A 20,759-nucleotide genomic window follows, 5' to 3' on the forward strand; every position below is an offset into this window, starting at 1 on the left:
ATTTTATTTTCTTGGCTTTTTTTCTAGCTATACGACGACGAGGTACCATCCAAAGGCTGCATCATTCCGAATCCGTACACAGTTGAACCCCTTTTGCCCGGCAAGAATGCGGTGCATCTATGCTATTTCAACCTGCACTAGTATAAATGTAGCACAAAAATCGCGCGAGTTTGCTCGGAGCTGCTTACGAAGCTTGAAAAACTCGTGCAATTTAGTCAATGCACATTATTACTTTGGTAATAAAATTTCTTACAATTATTTTCGGTGAAATAAGACCCAAAAAAAAGTAAAAAATAAAAAAATAGCCGCAGAGCAGATAATATTGACATTTCCACAATCTATAAATAGTCATCGTGTGTAGTATTTAAGATGGCACTGTTTCGTTCTCGCGGCTGAAGCCTTGCGAGCTCGCTTTTGTACATAAAAGTATTCGCTTGGAGACAATACCAAAAATATTCAAAATCATATGTATCTATTGGGTCTCCCCGCCTATATTTAAGTCAATGTATAGCAGGCCTATTAGTTACTATTAGTTGCAGGATATGTCGCCCCTAATATAGCCCAATTAACTTTAATGAGGAAAACGTTGTCCGGAAACATTACAACTTAGTTCGATAAAACACGCTTCGTGTATAGTAGATTCTTCAGCATTTAAACATTCTTATTTATTAAATCAAATGCTGCTGTTTTTTTAATTATTATTATTTCTGGCTCACGATCATCTGAGAAATTTAAAAAGTTTGAATTTCGCGCTCATCTGAAAATCATTTGCGATGAAATCAAACTAGATCATACAGTATATGCGATTGCAGATTTCATATGGGAAGTCTCGCGCTTTCACATGCTGGGGGGGTGTATAATAGGACATTTGTACCGGGACATACTTAGCTCGACTTAGCTAAGAAATAGTTTTGAGGGTGTATATTATGAGCCAGCAACAGTCTTATTCAATCACCAAGGCTTTTTAGATTTGTTTGAAAGTGAACGAATCTAATAATAATAATACAAAGAAAGCGTGCACAAATATTTATCTGAATAGCAAAATAAATAACATCAGATCATCAGCATGCTAAAAGAATAGCAGATAATACTAATAGCCAAAAAAAAAAAAAAGAAATTGTCTTTCACATAAACTTTCTCTTTTCAACCAATTCGCCATAATTATACATCCGTTTTTAAAACAGTGAATATAGCAAGTAATAGACCTAAACATAGTGCTGTCATGTTTGGTTTCTATAATTGTGTGATGATGCCATGATGGTAAACAGCTTAATACCAGTTTTGCAACTTGTTATACAACAACTGATGTAGCTAGCCACATATAGTTAAAATGATAAGAAATCGTTTGCATAGTTGCTGTGTTATAAACTATCTTCATCACAAGCCAAATGTATAAGTATTTGTAGGTACAACTACAGCGTGCATGAGGGAGGGGGGACGAAGATTTTTCTATACGGCGCATCTGATGATCCCCACATGAGCTTGACTGAACTGAACGTAAAAAAAGAAATGACCCTGCTCAATTCAGGAATCACGCCAAGTATCGTCCCGGCTTGGCCTGGCGATGGATGGATGGATGGATTGCCCGGATGGTAACGTATAGTGGAGTAGAGAGAGAGAGCTCACAGTGGGGGGATCAGTAAATGGGAAAGAATCCCTTATATCTACAAGGACTAATGTATTATTTATAAATTGACGATGAGGTATCAGACGGCCCTGCGGCCGAGAGCCAAACTCTACAATAGCCAACACATTTTTTTGCCTCTCTGCTGCTGCTGCTGTTGTATCCCCCCCACTCTCTCTGTCCGCCTCTCTCTCTTTTGACTTGGAGTTTTTTTTTTCCACTTGTTTTGCCCGTTTCGTCTTTCTTTCTTTCTTTCTCTCTCTCGCCCGTGCTGTAGATGCATGGTAGTACTGCATGATGGGTAAGAATCCAGTTTGGGATTCTATCCAGTATTAGGGCGACAGGCGGTCCTGAAGTCCTGACGGAGTGGATGCTGGAAAGAAGAAGAAGAAGAAGAAGAAACACGCAGCAGTGCAGCACAGCAGCACAGGACCAAACGGAGCGAAACCCGATCAAGACCGAAATAACAACAAGTGGAGCGCTATGGTGGCTGCTGTGCTGCTGTGCTCATAGACGCTCATCCGGGAAGATGAGGGCAGGAGGGGGGGGGGGGATAAGGTGGGTGGGTTTGGTTGCCTTTATACTCGTCGAATGGAATGGCGCTGGGCAGGATGGGCAGGCTGGGCTGCGGCTGCGGCTTCTGCCGGGGCAACACCATCCTTCGCTGGCCAACCACACAAGTTTCTTGCTAACACAAACAGACAGGAGGAGCGGTGCGGCTGCTGCTGGGTGTGGGATATTGGCGACCAGGCCAACTAGAATAGTACGACTGCACATATCCGCCGCGAGTCGCTGATCGGCCGTTCTTGGCTGGAATCAAAGATGGCGTCGGCTTTAAGATACGTCGTCGTCGGCCGATCGAGAGTCACTGGTCGGCAGGTCCGGGCCGGTGCTTGAACACACATCACGCAAGCTCCCTCGTCTCCTGAATATCCGTTTAATCGTGGATTTCTCTGACTGTTTTTATTTGCCGTCATCCGCCCTGCTGCTGCGTCCCTCACTACTTATTGGATCATCCAACTCTTCACTTGCAGCTGAAGAAAATTTACCTTCGTCTGACCCTAGGCTCAACTGGTTGCACAACACCGAGTGAGCAGTGGCGTCAGAGAGAACAACTCGACATCAACCAACCGGACATCGTCGGCTGCGGGTTAGCTCACAATATCCTCCTCTCACAACATCAGTTGCTCTCTCTCCTCCCTCAGCTTATATAGACGACGGTGCCTTAAGACAAGATCCGCGTTTGGTCCTTCTTATTCCTGCCCTGCTCCTCCTCCTCCCACTAGTTCGTTTTTGCCTATTCTAGGAGGGAACTCGAAAGCTGGAAATATAGTATAGAGAGGCTATATAGTCCGGCATCACGCTCTAGTGTTAGGTACGTTACTACTACTCTAGTATCTCAAGCTGCTGCTGCTGCTGCCTGACACCAAGTGGTGAGTGCGTTGCAGTGTGTGCTCGTCGGCCAACAACAACGCTGTGGCTCGACCAGTTAGTCCGCTCGAGCTGCTGCTGGATAACCAATTCACTTACTGCGGGTAATTTAGGCCATCGTTCGTGCTTTTTCGCTTCCTTCCTCAAACTATTGGGTAAAATTCGATTAAATGCACTTTGATTATTAGTAACCGAATTAAATTATTCATCAGCCAGAGAAAAAAAAATTTTTTTGATTCAAATTTTCAAAGCTTTTATTCTTCTTCCATCTTCTTGATGTACTGTATGCTAGCAAGCATGCTTGACTTTCTTTCGAATTTTTTAAATGCGCTTAGTTATTCAATTTGATTAGCGGAATAATTCAGAAAAATCGACAACATTTGTTTGGGGGGTTTAAAACGCGTTATTTAGTTGGTTGCAAAATGTTGAATTTCTTTGCCCAGAAAAGGACTCGCCCGAATCCCCACCAGCTGATTGGCGAGTAGAAAATAAACTTATGTACAACAGCGTTCAAAGAATAAAGTATAGCGCTGATTAGCGTGGGTCAAGAAATTTCTGTGGAAAAAGAAACAAAAAACAAAAAAAAAAGGGCTGAGATATTTCAATTTTGACTCGATGCCAGAACCTGGTTGCTAGATCAGGTGCCAGGGCAGCTCTACTCTCTACCAGCATAGTGCTCGGCCGAAAATATATCGTGCTCCCCCCCCTCTCCAGCAGCTGTCCTTGCTTTGCCAACCGCCGTTTTTAAGCCAATTACCCAAAATACCACACGTTTGATGTTCGACACCATCCTATTGGTTGGGTGGAGCATCGTATCGCATCGCCCATCTGTGTAAGTGCACGAAGCAAACATCTGTTTGATCTTCGATGCTGCAACAGGGTAGGTCGCGGCAACTTCACTTTCCTTCGTCAGGCATTTGACATTTACTAGTTCATTTTAAAACAGGTTTTTCTTTCAATGTTCAGCCGTTTATTTATTTAAGAATTTTTGAATTTTTTGATTATTACCGCGCAGCGTTAATGTTTCTGTAAATGTGTTAGAATTCAGCCCTTTATGCCAGTAAGATTTAGAGCGAAATCTTTAAAAATATCGAGAAAGCATGGGAAAAAAGCGAAAATATATATTTATGGAGAGTTAGAGATGTGAAATTAAGAATTTGGCACATTAGTTCCATTTCTAAAAATGAAGCTGAGCGAAAATAAATCGCCCGCCGCAGATGGGGATTGGTGTAGAGCACGTGACTGGGTTCTCCAATCAACTTCGTCCACGAAATTCCCTTCTCGTCCCTTCTTCAGTTTCCCTTAGGGCCAAAACCGGGTGCCTGTGCGACTTCATTTGTTTCACATTTGCTCACTCACATGACGTATTTCTTCATGAAACATGTCACTTCTATAACCCAAATTGTGAACGCTACTATAGATTGCTGCATGTTTCAATCATTTTCTAATTGAAGCTTCGCATTTCCAACTACCTTTGCAAGTGCGCCTGCTGATTGTTCATTCTACTCCTGGAAAGTGAACTAAACCCCGGACCAATTGAACTTCGCAGCTGGTATCACATGGTTTTTAATTCAGACCCACGTTACATCCTGCAGCACGATCACGCACATGCATTTACATTGAATAATCGTAGAAGTTAGCCTTGATTTTATTCTAGAATTTTCCATTTGCCATGGATTCTGTTAACCTGTTTTACTTAACATTTTTGTGCATGGACTACATTTGTTTCAATTACTTTTTAGCATAATGATTGGGTTGTGCTGATGGAACTATTCTTTACTTGAGTTATTGAATTTTTTTTATTTCCTTATTTCAGATATCTGTGGCTAGCATTGACAGTACCGCGGTACTACATTGATACTTCACCATGGATGACTCGTTTACAAAACCGTGGGAGGATGTGACGGAGTACTTCAGAGTAGACCCTGAACGAGGTCTTGCTATGGAACAAGTCAGAAGTTACCAAGAAAAATATGGTCCCAACGGTAAGAAAATCTTTACTTTTTGAAGCCTAATGTTTACAAGTAAAATATTACCAGCAAAAATTTTTTGACGGCTTAGTTGAAGACTTTTACAGAGCAGTTAAATCAACATGGTGTTGATGAGGAATTGATGTAGAATTCACAAATGTAGCTTCTGCAGTAATTCACATAAAGATCTTAGCATATTTGTCCAGAAAGGATGGTAGTTTTAATTGATTAAAAAAGCCAAATAATTGTCTCTACAAATGCTAGGGCTCAACCTAGGAAACTATGTTTAGCTTCTGTGTAGTTTGGGAAATCTACCCTATTGCAATATTTAGAGACAATCCAAGTTGAGCTTCTCAGAGTGTTAAAAATAGCAGAGCAATGGTGCCTGGTACTGAAGCTCAACAGCAGGCCTTCCATGGCTGCCTGTCTTGTCTCTCTTACTCTTTGCCAACTTGCATTCCATTTCTTGTCCCGTTTCTTTGCATTCCGTTCTCTATGCCGTTTGCATCGTCGTATGATGGATTCGTTTTGCCATGTTTTCGTATCTTATAAAATCCCAATGAAAATAGCTTAAATCATATTGATAATGAATTTATTATTCCTATCTAGAACTCCCGGTTGAAGAAGGAAAAACCCTACTTCAGCTGATTTTAGAACAATTCGACGACCTTTTAGTCAAAATTCTGTTGATGGCCGCTATTATTTCATTTGTAAGTTTGATTTGAAAGCTATTGCAGTGGCATTACTCTATAGCCGTTTTCTTTCTTGTGTGCTCTGTTTGATTACAGGTTCTGGCCTTGTTTGAAGAACACGAAGACGAACTTGATCAGTTGACTGCATTTGTTGAGCCTTTCGTTATTCTACTGATTCTCATCGCCAATGCCATTGTTGGTGTCTGGCAGGTATGACTCCATTCAAATGGAGAAAATAACAATAAGCTGGATTATGAATGGACGATTTTTGAATAACATTACCGATTTATAGGAGCGCAATGCTGAATCCGCCATCGAAGCTTTGAAAGAATACGAGCCTGAAATGGGCAAGATTATTCGATCAGACAAAGCTGGTGTTCAGAAAATCCGTGCTCGTGAAATCGTCCCCGGAGATATCGTAGAAGTCTCAGGTAACTGCGTGAAACTCATTCTGAAGCAACGTACGATGACATTTCCCACCTCTTTACTCTTGCAGTTGGTGACAAAATCCCTGCTGATATTCGTATCATCAAGATTTTATCTACCACTATTCGTATTGATCAGTCCATTCTGACTGGTGAGTCCGTTTCCGTAATCAAGCACACCGACCCCGTGCCTGACCCGAGATCGGTCAACCAAGACAAAAAGAACATTCTCTTCTCTGGCACCAACGTTGCCGCTGGTAAAGCCCGCGGTATCGTCATTGGAACTGGATTGAACACCGCTATTGGCAAGATCCGTACTGAAATGTCGGAAACTGAAGAGATGAAGACCCCTCTCCAACAGAAGTTGGACGAATTCGGCGAACAGCTGTCCAAGGTTATCTCAGTCATTTGCGTCGCCGTTTGGGCCATCAATATCGGTCACTTCAACGATCCTGCTCACGGTGGATCATGGCTCAAGGGTGCCATCTACTACTTCAAGATCGCCGTCGCTCTTGCCGTCGCTGCCATCCCCGAAGGTCTTCCAGCCGTCATCACCACTTGCTTGGCTTTGGGTACTCGCCGTATGGCCAAGAAGAACGCCATCGTGCGATCATTGCCCTCCGTTGAGACCCTTGGTTGCACATCCGTCATCTGCTCCGACAAGACCGGTACCCTGACCACTAACCAAATGTCGGTTAGCCGCATGTTTGTCATGGACAAAATTGCCGAAGACGGAAACCCCCTGCTCCACGAGTTTGAAATTTCTGGCTCCACCTATGAACCTATCGGAGAAGTCACCATGGACAGCAAGAAGATCCGTCCCGGAGATTTTGAAACTTTGCACGAGATTGCCACCATCTGTATGATGTGTAACGACTCTGCCATTGATTTCAACGAACACAAGCAAGCCTTTGAGAAAGTCGGTGAGGCCACTGAAACCGCCCTCATCACTTTGGGTGAAAAGTTGAACCCCTTCAACATCAGCAAAGTCGGACAAGATCGTCGTACTGCCGCCATCGTTGTCCGCCAGGATATGGACACTAAATGGAAGAAAGAATTCACCATGGAATTCTCTCGCGATCGCAAGTCTATGTCATCTTATTGCGTCCCCCTAAAAGCCACTCGCCTTGGAAACGGCCCCAAGATGTTCTGCAAAGGTGCCCCAGAAGGTGTTTTGGATCGTTGCAGCCACGTTCGTGTTGGAGCCCAGAAGGTCCCAATGACCCCAGCCATTTACAACAAGATCATCGAAGTCACCCGCCAATACGGTACCGGTCGCGACACTCTGCGTTGCCTCGCTTTGGCCACTTTGGATACCCCTCCTAAGATCGCTGATATGGACATCTCCGACTCCAACAAATTCGCCTCGTACGAAGCTAACATGACTTTGGTCGGTATCGTCGGCATGTTGGATCCCCCTCGCAAGGAAGTTTTCGACTCCATCGTTCGCTGCCGTCAGGTACGAATTAACGCCACAATATTGGTTTAAACTGTGTACTAATTTTGTTAATTATAGGCCGGTATTCGCGTTATCGTCATCACTGGTGACAACAAAGCTACCGCTGAAGCCATCTGCCGCCGTATTGGTGTCTTTACTGAGGAAGAGAGCACTGAGGGCATGTCTTACTCTGGTCGTGAATTCGACGATCTTTCCGTTGAAGAACAGCGCAAAGCTGTCGGCAAAGCCCGTCTCTTCTCCCGTGTCGAACCTTCCCACAAATCCAAGATCGTCGAGTACCTTCAGAGCATGGATGAGATCTCTGCCATGACTGGTGATGGTGTCAACGATGCCCCTGCCTTGAAAAAGGCCGAAATTGGTATTGCTATGGGTTCCGGCACTGCTGTCGCCAAATCGGCTTCCGAGATGGTTTTGGCTGATGATAACTTCTCCACCATCGTTGCTGCTGTTGAGGAGGGTCGCGCCATCTACAACAACATGAAGCAGTTTATCCGTTACCTCATCTCTTCCAACATCGGAGAGGTTGGTTTAGCTTTAAATCACTAGCCATACAGCCCAATATGAACGATTGAGGATATTATTATTATTATTAGGTCGTCAGTATTTTCTTGACTGCTGCCCTTGGCTTGCCCGAAGCTTTGATCCCCGTCCAGCTTTTGTGGGTCAACTTGGTCACTGATGGTCTGCCAGCTACTGCTTTGGGTTTCAACCCCCCTGATTTGGACATCATGAACAAACCACCCCGTCGCGCCTCTGAGGGTCTCATCACTGGTTGGTTGTTCTTCCGTTACATGGCCGTCGGTACTTACGTCGGTGCCGGCACCGTTGGTGCTGCCGCTTGGTGGTACATGATCAGCCCTACTGGACCTCATCTATCCTACTACCAGTTGAGCCACCACTTGCAGTGCACTCCCGAAAACGAGGCATTCAAGGTGAGATCTGCCGGTGTGTACTTTGGTGATGCATTGTTGACTCATAATGCCCTTTTGTCTTTGATACGCAGGGAGTTGACTGTGCCCTCTTCCACGATCCCCACCCCATGACTATGGCTCTCTCTGTCTTGGTGACAATTGAGATGTTGAACGCTTTGAACAGCTTGTCAGAAAACCAGTCTATGCTGGTCATGCCACCTTGGTCCAACATTTGGCTGATTTCGGCCATCGCTCTTTCTATGACTCTCCACTTCATGATTCTCTACGTGGAGATTTTGTCGACCGTCTTTCAGATTTGCCCGTTAACCTTGGATGAGTGGATCGCCGTTATTAAAATATCTCTGCCAGTCATCCTGCTTGACGAAGTGCTCAAGTTCTTCGCTCGCAAATACAGCGACGGTGAGAATCCTTTAGCTCATTGCCAGTGGATAGTTCTCTCTTGGGTCCTCTATGCGGGTTTATTGTACCAGTTTCCGCTTTGATTGGGTTACAACCCCCCAACGTCAGGAAAGCCCGAAACATTCGCATTTCTCATTCCACACTTTTGGTTTCTCTACCAACCACTCCGATTCATTATTAAGCCATTCGGCTTTTCTCCAAATTTAGACTTAATTTACGACTAGCCGATTCCAAGTCTTAAGCGTATGCAAACAATGATCACACGGCTATTAGGTTTTTTTTTTTTTTTTTTTTTTTTTTTTAAATCATTATTATTATTACCATAACTTTTTTTTCTTTTTTTAATAACTCTTAATGAAATTTCCCTTCATCTTTCCTTGTCATATTGTGTGAATCCCTCGGAAACTTACGATCCTTTTCATTCTCTCACAATGTATCTTCTATCATGCTCGTAAAAATCCAGGTAAGATAGCATAAAGAAAGCATGTGCACTTGTAATTAGCCCTCTTTCCTGATTGTAAACCTAACCGTTTGGATGGGGCGCTCGAATCAACTCCAAAAATGTCACTTGGGTTCTTGTTCCAGGTAGCAAGCCATTTGGCCTTACTTCTAGTGTTCAACTTAAAGCCTGAGTGAATTGCCGGTTTGCTTTCTTGAACACAGGCTGAGCTCTGAGAGTCCGAAACGATTTCCTCTTATCTTTCTCCGTGTGTTAAGCCATTAACCAGACTCAAATGCCTCATCACGTGGTGCGTGTCTGAGCTCGCTACGCGTGTGTCTCTGAGTGTGTGTGTGTGTGTGTGGACGCGTTTGTTTAGGTCTGATGCAGGATTCATTCTTTGATGAAACTCTTCCGTAGCATAGTCTTTGCCTTGATTCTGATTTACTTTCTCTCGTCATCTATTTCATATATCATTACAGACAACAACAACAATTAAGTGAAAATTTGAAAACTAATGCGTTGACTTGTGATGCATTTTTGTACATTCGACCGAACTATTGAAAAGGAATACAACTGAAGAGTGGAACAAATCAGTTGGGAAAAACAAAAAAAAACAAAAAACAAAACAATGTGCATGTTGTGATGCTTGTATCAATCATTTTTAACATGTTAACCAAAACTATTTTTAGTTAATCCAAAAACACAACACAAGTAGGTCTAAAAACGGTCTCTTGGTCTGTAACTAAGACTTTCTCACATCATCTGGAAGCCGGTAAGCCAAAACGTGATTTTTAAATTTTCCCCCGTTGCATAGGAGTTGAATCAATAATAGTTTAATTACCGTGTGACGTGGTCCCTAATGTTTTTCGCAATTATTCGTTTTTCTTAACTCTAGTTATTGGATGTTAAAAGAAGCCAACCATCGGAAGCCTTTTTCGCACATTCTTCTGATTTCCTGATTTTCACCAATCCGACCTTCAACGTCCCCTGCATCTCAAACCGGACATTTGTCCCCAAATATATCCCAATTCTAGGACTTTTCCCTCGATAACTGTACCCTTGGCTCCTACTTCAGCTATAATTTTTTCCCCTCCCTTTGACTCTGCAATCCCGCCTCTCTCTTTTTTGTTTTCTCCTGCTGAAGCAAATGGACACGTAAACTACATTTCGTCACAGGTGTAACCTGTGAGTATTGACATCGAGGGTTTATCGATCAGGCATGCGTCACATATTATTTTATCAAGTTTCGCACAAGCTTTTTGGCCTTGTTACGTTACGCACACTTGGCACTCGTCTCGAAAAGCAAATCTGATTAATTTGCCTGGCGTCTTTCACCGCTTTTTGTACAAAGCTTATATAAATAGTGCCGGTATGTCGTTAATGTTTATAAATCGTAATTAAGTTCTTCTGTTGGGAGCAAACATTCGGGGGTCACTGTTACTGGGTACAACGCGTAGTAAATGTTTCTTTAATTTGTTACTTCTTAATGTTTTACAGCGAGTAACAAATTTGATTACATTTGCTTTGTCTACGTGTAAATAGAACCTATGAGGCTGTATAAGCAGTCGGCATTGTTGGTATTAACACCTGTATCTAGGGCTTACACTAGGAATTTGAGAAAGTGAAGGCAACACATACATGTCTGTTGTCGATAGGTTGGCACTAAACCGCTACTTGATTAGTCTGGATGTCTTGCGTCATGGGGAAAGTTGTCAAGGTTCTTTTACTAACGCTGTACACTTGTGCTATTTTTGCAGCTCCGGTCAAGAAGGATTAAACATCATCCGATCCAGAGATGGGCTGCGCGCTCGAGTGACTCCACCCTTCTTGCGACAGCAGGAGTGTATCTTCTTGTTCACCCTGCTGTTAACTTGCTGTTATGTGTGAATCCCTTTTTGTTTCTCTCACTCCTGCTTTCCCATTTTCAATTTTTCTTTACTCTACAAAAACAAATTTTGTTCGGTTGGGTCAAGTATGGAAGGGCCTTGCAAGCAAACATTAGCTGGTTTCGCCCACCTTTTTTCTTTGTTTTTGTTGTCGTTTCAGCGCCTTTCCCTATTCAACAATCAGTCATCACCGTTTGACAGAATTTGATCCTTTTATTTACACATGTGTAGTGCCTTGCGCATATGAAAGAAACTTCCGTGTAGTCGAGATGAAACGCCTGAAAACAATCGAAACATGAGTAGTCTGATATTGAATGAGGGATTCGAGTTTTTCAAAAATTTTACCGCGTCAAAATCGTGCGTCTTATCCCCCATGTGGATAGCTCATTCACACCCCTTCTCTTCCAACTTTTACCTTCCTAAAAATTTTAATCACGATGTCACCAGGTCGTTTAAATACTTTTTATGTGTGCAGTTGACTCTTTCCCTCTGTTCCCACCTAAAGTAAAGTCATGTGGCCTCTTCTGCTCTCTAGTCAAAACTTCAATAAACAATGTCATTAAGAAAAGATCGACTACCACTGGGTAGTTGGCCTCAACACCTCAAGCTCCAGTTCGGGGTGAAGCTAAGGCAGGCGCTTTTCTGAAGCGTTACAAATTTCTTATCCACCCAATATTTCTACTGTCTCCACCCCAACTCTATAAAAGTTGAAGAAATAAAAAATGGTGCCAACCAATAATGTTTCTTAATTATTCATTTCGTTATGATTACAAACAAAATTACACGAATGGTAGGCCATTACCAACCAAAATTACCTGCATTGTGTCTTATTTGTACTTTCACTTGCACATTGGTTTCACAGAAAAAAAAAAAAACAGCTCAGCTATACATCCTCCAATCAAATTTATTTGTCAGCAACAACATCTTCACTTTTTTCCTTTTCAGGTACACCACTATTTGGTTTTTCTTGTTCCTCCATACTTTCTGCTTCATCAGAACTGCTGTTTGATTCTTGTTCTGATGTAGTTTCAGTTGTTTTCTTTTGTTTCTTACCAGCTGCTTTCATGAGCTCTTTCTTTTTCAGTCGTTTGGCCCTTTTCTTTGCAGTTCTTTCTTCTGCCAGCTTTTGATTATTTTCAATTTTTTGCCTAAAATCTTCATCTTTTTGATCCTGTAAAACATTAAAAAATATATAATAGTTTTCATATTAGATTGTGAAATACTACAAGCAAGACATACTTTTTCAGACATGATTTGGATGTGTTTTTGTCTGGCATACTCTCTTCTTCGGATGTGACGATAAACATGGAACTCTCCACTTCCAGCACCAGCACTAGAACCCATTACATTTCTAACAAAGTCAGGAGTATCTGGTGTTGATTTCTTCTCTTTTGGTCTTTCTGGTAATTGTACTGGCTTCTCCTACAAGGGATCAGTCATTAAAATTATTATTAACATTCCAATTAGTATACCCTCAATAGATAATATATTCTTCAAGCTACTTTTAAGAAACATGCAACAATATTACTAATTGATGTGTAATGTAAAATCTTACAGGGTTTTTCATGAGACGGTCGAGTTTCATTCGTTGGTAGTCGTATGTGTTTTTTATAACTACAACCTCTTTCGGTTCGCGAATTTTCTTCTTTTTTTCGGTAGAATCAGCCATTATACAAATCACTCAAATAAGGAGCGTAAAACCAATCTCACAAAAGTAAAAGAGTTGTTCGAAAAAGGAACAAGTTTGAATGATATGGAAACGAGGAGCTGTTAATTTGTTGCGCTTTCAGAAGATTCACCGGAGTTTTTTTATGTCACTCATTCACAATTGTTTTTTAAAACTCACCTTACTAGTTACTCGAGGCTGAGAACTATGGTGGAATTCGAAGCCGATTCCGTCAAGGGATATTTGTTTTGTAGCGCCATCTCTGAAGCTTGCCATCGCTTTCTTTTACAAGGCCTAGCTAGGGCAGAGCTAGGGCCGGCCGCTACCGCTAGGGTTAGCGTCTGAAATCTAAAGCTGTAAACTTGGATTCTACTAATCTCAATCTCATAGTTAATAGAAAATAAAAATTATAGCTATTAAACCAATTACATTTACTGAGCGACCGTTAAATGATAAACAAATTGGACTGAAAGCTTTTTAATAGCTACAGGCGATACTGATTAGCATTAGAAAGGTCTCAAACGAGTTTTTCGGCCTTAATTTAAAGGAGGCTTGCCATCGGTCATGTTGTTGGTAGTTTGCAGTTGCAGTGCGCTGCATCCCAGCGTAGGTGTGGTCAATACGCTGTAATTCCCAGCAAAACTTACAACCACTATTTAGAATTTTATTAAAGTGGTGTTTCGAAAGTAATTTTTAAATTGTACCATCTCGCTATTCACGAGTTTTATTCATCAGTAGTGATTTATATCCGTGGATTGTGAATCAAACATACTGTCAAGGAGCGGCCCTGAACAAACAGGTGTGGCCATTACACAGAATTTTCATCTTTTTTTTTCATTGAATTGAATTTCATCGAATTGAATTTTCTAAAACCAAGTTTTTTCTTAGATAATCATGCCTGAAGCAGCTAATTTAGAGGATCCAAATGTAAAGGAGAATGTGAAAACTAAAGATGAGAAAAAATTGAAAAAATCAGCTACATCGAATGGACTTGGTTCATTTACAAGGGGAAAGCTTGTCTTGGCTCGAGTTAATATGCTGGATGGAACAGTAACCGACCTGAGTATTGAGGTAAGAAGTGCCTTCATATTTAATAACCCTTTTCTCACTCAAGAGAACCTTAGTTTTTATAACTTAAGTGGTATGGACAACTGATTTTTTCTAATTTTTTTGCTTTAAATTATTTTATTTAGAAAGGTGCAAAGGGACAGGAACTTCTTGACCGGGTATGTGAGCAAGTTGATTTGGTAGAAAAAGATTATTATGGCTTGGTGTACCTTGATCAAGACAATAACAGAAACTGGCTTGCAGCTGATAAAAAAATCAACAAGCAGCTAAAAAGTATTTTTGATTTATTAATGTTTTGTTTTTTTAACCTATCATAACTAAAGAAATCAATAATAATTATTGTTTAGGCCACCCATGGGAATTCAATTTTGAAGTTAAATTTTATCCTCCTGATCCTTCCCAACTTCAAGAAGATATCACTCGTTACCAGTTATGTCTTCAAGTTAGAAATGATATTTTGTCTGGGAAGTAAGTGCCATGAAATCCTTTACAGAAGATCATAATTATAAAATTTAAGTTGAACAAGCATAACATTTAAATACATCTCATATTATTTGCAGATTACCATGTTCATTTGTCACACATGCCTTGTTGGGATCTTATCTGGTGCAATCAGAGTTAGGGGACTATGATCAAACTGAGCATGGCACTGGTTCGGAATACGTTCGTGAATTACGTCTAGCTCCCAATCAGACACCCGAGCTTGAGGAGAAGGTCAGCGAGCTTCATCGAACCCACAAGGGGCAGACACCTGAAGAAGCTGAACTACATTACTTAGAAAATGCCAAGAAATTGGCTATGTACGGAGTAGATCTACATCAAGCACGAGATTCTGAAGGAGTTGATATTCTTTTGGGTGTTTGTGCCTCTGGATTACTTGTCTACAAAGACAGGTTAGTTGTTCGCTCTAATAATTTCAAACAAGTTAATTTTCTATTGGAAACACTTTTTCACTTTATCCTTTCTATCTTATATGATAGGCTTCGCATCAATCGATTTGCTTGGCCTAAAATTCTGAAAATATCTTACCGTCGAAATGGATTCTATATTAAGATTCGCCCTGGCGAATTTGAACAGTATGAATCGACCATTGGTTTTAAATTAGCAAATCATCGTGCAGCTAAAAGGCTATGGAAAGTCTGCGTAGAGCATCATACCTTTTTCAGGTTCGTAAATATAATTGTATGCTTGTCGTTTTGATCATATGAAACTAGAAATAATCTCTTGACTTTTTAGACTAATGACTCCTGAACCTCCACAAAAAATTGGACTCTTTCCTCGTTTGGGGTCCAAGTTCCGTTACTCTGGTAGGACTCAATATCAAACGCGACAAGCTTCAGCGTTGATTGATCGCCCTGCACCACAGTTTGAACGTACTCTGAGTAGACGTCAATCCGGTTCTAGAAGTGTTGATGGTAATTAAGAGAATCAAACTGTTGCTGGTTAACATTTTTGCTGATTTTTTTTTTTTTTTTTTCTGTTGCATTCTCAGCTGGATTGGGGAACAGCAATGTGATTGATCGTCCTCAGCGAGAAGTTAAAAGAACAACAATGGCTTCAGCACCACCCCCGCCCACCACAAAAGTAATGCAATTGAATTCGCCTATTTCTTTTAGTGTTTTCAATGACGACAATTTTATTTTGCTAATTCTAATTCAGCCCCTAATGGCTGAAGGACCAGCTGAAGGTGAATGGGAGGAGGATGCCGGTATGGGTGCGGCTGCAGCTGAACGTCGAAGGGAGAAAGCTTTGGAACGCGAAAAGGCCAAGCAATTGGAGGAAACAGCGACACACCAAAAGGTAAAAAACCCATTTCTAACCATCGAATGAAGTATAATGGTTGTTTAATCTCTAATAATTAACGGAGCTTATGGAGGAAAATATCTGGTACCTGACGGGAAACGGTCGAATAAATTATTATGTGCGCCATAATTAGTCATTTAGTTCTGGATATGCTGAATCCACGAGTATCCCATCTACCAGCATTCACCAGTTGATGGAACAGGAACAGTTGACTCAACGTCATCCAATTTCTTCCTCTGACGCACCGTTTAATAACGTGATAGGCAGCAACCTCACTCCATACGAGTATCCTAACCAATCAATGGATGTTTTATATTCGCCTGTTAATGCAAATTCACTGGATATTTCTCAAGCGTTTTTGCAAGGTTGTGGAATTAATTCAACGATCAAGTCTCCCTGACGAATTCCTCGAAATGTTGAAAATTATCCCATAGGAAATAATCGGCTTCTGGTTGGCCCCCAAAAAGCATTCGAGACATCGAACACACCAGCTGCCCACGCTTTTACCCATGAGACACATACCGATGAAACCTCCGCTGACTATTCAAGCATTGCGAAATTCAACTCTGCAAGTAGTCCAGAGCCAAATCGCCTTGTGGATGAACTAGTCGTTTTCTCTGAAACGCACCCATTTGAAGAGATGAATCGAAAAACGGAATCAATTCAGGTTGAACGCCAGCGATCGGTTGTTGAGCCGATTTATTTTTCCACAAAATATAGAAGCGAAACCAGCCAACAATTAAGTGACTCCAGACGCTCTTTTGCTGCTGGAATTCTTGGTGAGAACCATGCAACAACGAATCCTCCTTTTATACCAGTTCAAACAAGACCCGTGAGTCAAATCCCTGTTCCTTCGAAATATTTTTACTCAACGCCGTCATACACTTTACTCAAAGAAAATTCAAGTTTTAAAAACGTACAGAACCTCCCGACATCTTCGGGTCTGACTAGCTCAAATGAAGAGGTACTCATTTTCGTATGGGGGTGTTCGTGACGTCTACTACAATCCGTTTTAGCCTCCAGTATTGTCACCTTTTTTGTGCACGTTGCCTACCTGTTTTTACTGTTGGCTATTTGTTGTCCAACGCTTCGAGTATTTATGGTTTATTTTTCGAATGTTTGATTTTCAGCCGCTTTCGTGTCAAACATAAGGTGTTGGTAAACCCGGGTGTCCTAGTCAGTTTTCTAGTACTTAGGGTTTAGTTGGTTTATTTCATAACTTACAATTTTTTTGTTTTGCAGAAACCTGTCGGTGGTGTAGCAGTGATGCCTCTCGGTGCAGACCTGTTGTCGAAGTTTCGCAAAGATAAAACAAAAGAAGGAGTTGCACAACGACCAGTTGCAGATGTAAGTTTTCCATTGACTTTTTCCACGTTAAGATTTGTGTCTAGTTATTAGTATGCATGGACAATAATCGCTGTAGGACGATAATTTTTAATATCTGTTCCATAGTTGCAAATAAGTTTTTTTAAATACCGGTATTGCTTAATTCGCCTTGTGCTGATGAGTATCTTTGAAGAAGTTTTATCAATCGTGGAATGTTCTGCATCCAAATTAGAATGAAAATATCTGTCGTTTTCAAATAGCTGCGAATGGAATATTACTTTACTTTTGCATTCGTCATCTCTTTTTGCATGTTTGTGTTACTTCATTAATTTGAATGAGTAGCAGCCAGAAGTGTTGGTCAAAACCACCAGTCGCAGGATCGGCAGTGATGAAGAAACGAGTCCTTCTGCTTTAAAAAGCGGGACGACGGCTACTACATCTCCTGGTTTCACTCGCTCCTACACATATGATTCCCCAGAAGAATCTGATATGAAACGCCGTTTCGAACCACAAAACCTTGGATTTCGATACGATGGCCAACCCGTAAGCGGGACACAACAACCTAATAGCCCTACAGGTATGAGATTATTGTTTGTTTGTTTTTTCTTTCTGTCCAAGCACTAAGTTTATCTATTTCCGGATCGCAGGAAGTAGCAGTTCGGGAAAGAAAAATGTTGGATTAGCTTTCAGCTACGTTGCCGGCGAACAAGGAAAAGTGGCTGATGCCAGCCGGGTATTGAAAAATACATCTCCGAGAGCCGTCAATATCCCAAGTTCTTTAGAGAAAAAGGAGAGGGAAATAACAACGAGTAACATCGATTATGTTGAATCGGCGTACTTGAAAGACAAGGATGCTAGTTGGGGATCTTATGGTAAGTCTAGGAAATATTGTTGATATCAAAATGAATAAACTTACACACAGTGTAATAGGGGAAGAAGCAATTCGCGTGGGCCAAGCTGGCCTACAGAAGGGAAAGCCAACCATTGCAGGTGCTGATTCAGATAGTGAAGACGATCTTTCTAGTTTAGAAGAATCGGTTGAAGAACATAAGCAGCCACAAACAGAAGAAATTATGAATGCGGAATTAGTTGCGAGAGTAATTTTGTTGTTCTTACATTTATAACAATTTGAATTGTGAAGCTCATTTATTCTTTCATGTATGCGTTTTAAAACAGGAAATAAGCCAAAAACAAACGTTCGCCGTTATGGCTAACACATCATTGTCTGGTAGCCAAGCACCTAAAATCGTTAAAACCACCACTAAACAAACTATTGTCCAAAATGCTGATGGATTGCGTCATAACAAAGAAGAAAAGGTCGAGGATTTGACTCCAGGCGGTTCGGGAGCGGTCACAGTTGTATCTTCAGTTAATAAAGTATTAAACATTTTTTTTAACACTCTAAATTCTTTTGATATACAGGAGGTTATTCTTAAAGATGATTAATGGTTTTAATTATTGTTTGCATGTTTAGAATTTTGTATGTGCATGGACTTCTCCTTTGCTTTTTGATGTTCTATATTGTAGTTTTTTTTTTGTCGCTCAGTCCAACTCTACCATTTATAGTATTCTAATTCTACTCTATTACTTTAAAAAGGCTGATTTACCTGACGAGCTCAGTACCGGAAACACACACAACGTTCCACATGTCAAAGCAACTCAGGTTACGACACGGACAGCATTGACCAAAGAAGACAAAGAGACCAATTCGACCACTTCTCAAATAGAAGAAAAGACCTTTACTGCTACTACAATGACAACAGGCCATCGACAAGAGCAGCGCGTCGTCACACAAGAAGTAAGGACGGCCACCATTCTCACCAGCGCTGAGCCAACTCAGGTAAGATTCTTATTGGTTTACTGATATAGTATAGTATCTTCAGATTCTTTATCTTTTTCTTATTTCAACAATCCCTTGCGAGTCATTTTTACTTTAAATGCCTCTCCCTAATGATAGAACTGCCTCGATACGTACTAGATATTCGATTGTTTAGCATGCTTTTAACCTATTGATGTTTGCGTGAAACAACAACACTTTTAAATAATAATTCACCGTGACTGTCCGTGAGTTAATTTCACTGGTCTAAAGTTGTCTTCACCTCTTCAACCTACGTTCAAACATTGATTGCATTTAACACCCTTTATTCTGTCAAAATATTTCGGTTAAATCACATGCAGATAACAGCACGTCGTATGAGTATTCATAGCACAAGCTCGGAAGATTCTGGCACGGCAGTTGATGTTGATCAGGTTTTTTACCATTTACATTTTTATTTTATTTTTTTAATATTTATTATTGTTTTTTTACAATTTTTTTTTTCTTTATATTTTTAAACATAAAAATTCATAATATTTTGTTTTTGTACTTGTTGCTTTTTAGGAACCTCCGATTGTGAAAACCGAAACAGTGAAATACGATTCTTCCTCCTTCTCCCCAGCGGCTGCTACAAAGACAACCTCGTCTTACCCTTTCGTGCCAACAGAAACTCGCACTGTGGGTAGTGCTGGCGAAATTAGCCACGACGATGAACATATCAAAGGTTCAGCGGTTGTCACAAATTTAATTGAAGAGCATGGAGAGATTGTAACCACACAAAACATAACTTCGAAAACCCGTACTGTAGAAACAGTCACAGTAAGAATATTTAAATATTTTCTCATTAAATGAAATTTATAACCTGTTTCTTTCCATATTTAAAGTACAAAAAAGAACACGACGGTTTGGTAGAAACTCGTGTGGAACAAAAGATTACTATTCAAAGTGACGGAGATCCGATTGATCATGACCGAGCACTGGCAGAAGCTATTCAGGTAGGTTTTTTTTTAACCCCATTATTCTATTCATGTTAGATCATCGGTGTGGAAGTAAATAACTTCTAATGTTCATCTCATTTTAGGAGGCAACTGCTATGAATCCTGATATGACAGTTGAGAAGATCGAAATTCAACAGCAAGCTCTAACGCAGTAGATCTTGATATAGCGCACACTGTTGTGCTAGTTCTTTTCAATCAACGTATCGAATAGACTTTTTTTAAACTATTATTTCATGGAGAATTAATCACATCATACCTACCAAAAAGGCTTGAGTTTCGCGTCACTTTTAAATATTTTGTGGCTATAGCTGTGCTCATGTGAACCCCTTCAAAAGAAAAGTAAAATTGGTTGTTTCATGACGAAAGGATTGAAGAAATCTGATAATCCTAATATATCTATTAATAAGTAATTGCTTTCGACAAGATTCAAACCAACTAAGTTTATTTGTAACGTCGAAACAATCTTACGCGGCTTCAAAGATAATTGTCGATGTCGTAACTTTCAATAAAATTTATAGAATTTGTTTTATAGATTGCATTATAAAGCTAATTTCACACCAGACTCAGGGCTTATTTCTTTCGTTTTTCTTACGGTTACGGAAAACGTTTCAACTATTTTTTTTCTTCTTTGAAGTTAAAAATAAGTTTTCCTTTTAAGGACTTATTAAAAAAATACGTTGATCAGCTTTTGGATAAAATGAGGTAAGCCTTAAAGTGCCGGTGTGAACCTAGTTTAAGGAAGGATTTCGTGGCTAAAATTTAAGTTTAATTGATAATTTCTTTGATCATTCGCGAGCGTTATATTTCTCATGGTAGTTGGTA

At 40.6% G+C, this 20,759-nt stretch overlaps 3 protein-coding genes and 1 long non-coding RNA gene across 10 annotated transcripts in view; 2 read left to right on the forward strand and 2 right to left on the reverse strand.

Moving 5' to 3' along the window:
* The window catches only part of LOC124329250, a 409,843-nt gene that overhangs the window by 158,195 nt on the left and 230,889 nt on the right, over window positions 1-20,759 (reverse strand). The window lies entirely within an intron of this gene.
* On the forward strand, window positions 2,479-11,999 carry LOC124329008 (calcium-transporting ATPase sarcoplasmic/endoplasmic reticulum type-like). Of its 5 annotated transcripts, XR_006916569.1 has the most exons (11): window positions 2,479-2,774; window positions 4,872-5,040; window positions 5,635-5,735; window positions 5,814-5,927; window positions 6,010-6,148; window positions 6,214-7,601; window positions 7,659-8,123; window positions 8,195-8,533; window positions 8,605-8,932; window positions 10,270-10,559; window positions 11,132-11,999. XR_006916569.1 is itself a non-coding variant. In XM_046787905.1 (10 exons), the coding sequence occupies exons 2-10, from the start codon at window positions 4,923-4,925 to the stop codon at window positions 11,149-11,151; spliced, it is 3,012 nt and encodes a 1,003-aa protein (XP_046643861.1). In that variant the 5' UTR covers window positions 2,479-2,774; window positions 4,872-4,922; the 3' UTR covers window positions 11,152-11,999. The 5 variants fall into 5 exon arrangements, 4 of the variants coding, with proteins under 4 accessions (XP_046643861.1, XP_046643858.1, XP_046643860.1 ...); XM_046787905.1 differs by lacking the exon at window positions 10,270-10,559; XM_046787902.1 differs by lacking the exons at window positions 10,270-10,559; window positions 11,132-11,999 and having other exon boundaries at window positions 8,605-9,964.
* Window positions 11,600-13,102, reverse strand: LOC124329209 (PRKR-interacting protein 1 homolog). The gene is made up of 3 exons (XM_046788268.1): window positions 12,816-13,102; window positions 12,500-12,682; window positions 11,600-12,431 (listed from the first exon to the last, which is right to left on the reverse strand). Exons 1-3 carry the CDS (start codon window positions 12,927-12,929, stop codon window positions 12,165-12,167), a joined length of 564 nt encoding a protein of 187 aa, XP_046644224.1. The 5' UTR covers window positions 12,930-13,102; the 3' UTR covers window positions 11,600-12,164.
* LOC124328989 (protein 4.1 homolog) lies at window positions 13,487-20,468 on the forward strand. Of its 3 annotated transcripts, XM_046787862.1 has the most exons (21): window positions 13,488-13,725; window positions 13,815-13,997; window positions 14,120-14,267; window positions 14,342-14,462; window positions 14,555-14,887; window positions 14,975-15,160; window positions 15,231-15,409; window positions 15,487-15,578; window positions 15,654-15,794; window positions 15,931-16,162; window positions 16,232-16,761; window positions 17,040-17,144; window positions 17,466-17,700; window positions 17,771-17,995; window positions 18,054-18,220; window positions 18,300-18,500; window positions 18,721-18,963; window positions 19,302-19,373; window positions 19,504-19,758; window positions 19,824-19,934; window positions 20,021-20,468. In XM_046787862.1, exons 2-21 carry the CDS (start codon window positions 13,821-13,823, stop codon window positions 20,090-20,092), a joined length of 3,825 nt encoding a protein of 1,274 aa, XP_046643818.1. In that variant the 5' UTR covers window positions 13,488-13,725; window positions 13,815-13,820; the 3' UTR covers window positions 20,093-20,468. The 3 variants fall into 3 exon arrangements, with proteins under 3 accessions (XP_046643820.1, XP_046643818.1, XP_046643821.1); XM_046787864.1 differs by lacking the exon at window positions 19,302-19,373 and having other exon boundaries at window positions 13,487-13,725; XM_046787865.1 differs by lacking the exons at window positions 15,931-16,162; window positions 16,232-16,761 and having other exon boundaries at window positions 13,494-13,725.

This window comes from Daphnia pulicaria, chromosome 3, assembly GCF_021234035.1.
Source record: "Daphnia pulicaria isolate SC F1-1A chromosome 3, SC_F0-13Bv2, whole genome shotgun sequence".
NCBI classification, from domain to species: domain Eukaryota; kingdom Metazoa; phylum Arthropoda; class Branchiopoda; order Diplostraca; family Daphniidae; genus Daphnia; species Daphnia pulicaria.

Coding starts and splice junctions, on each gene's coding strand:
- LOC124329008 (XM_046787902.1), top strand. CDS start 4,923: ATGGATGACTCGTTTACAAAACCGTGGGAGGATGTGACGGAGTACTTC. Junction 5,928..6,009: donor CCATTGTTGGTGTCTGGCAG/GTATGACTCCAT, acceptor ACCGATTTATAG/GAGCGCAATGCTGAATCCGC. Junction 7,602..7,658: donor CCATCGTTCGCTGCCGTCAG/GTACGAATTAAC, acceptor TGTTAATTATAG/GCCGGTATTCGCGTTATCGT.
- LOC124329209 (XM_046788268.1), bottom strand. CDS start 12,929: ATGGCTGATTCTACCGAAAAAAAGAAGAAAATTCGCGAACCGAAAGAG. Junction 12,683..12,815: donor ACCGTCTCATGAAAAACCCT/GTAAGATTTTAC, acceptor GATCCCTTGTAG/GAGAAGCCAGTACAATTACC. Junction 12,432..12,499: donor TCCAAATCATGTCTGAAAAA/GTATGTCTTGCT, acceptor AATGTTTTACAG/GATCAAAAAGATGAAGATTT.
- LOC124328989 (XM_046787862.1), top strand. CDS start 13,821: ATGCCTGAAGCAGCTAATTTAGAGGATCCAAATGTAAAGGAGAATGTG. Junction 19,759..19,823: donor GTACTGTAGAAACAGTCACA/GTAAGAATATTT, acceptor CCATATTTAAAG/TACAAAAAAGAACACGACGG. Junction 19,935..20,020: donor CACTGGCAGAAGCTATTCAG/GTAGGTTTTTTT, acceptor ATCTCATTTTAG/GAGGCAACTGCTATGAATCC.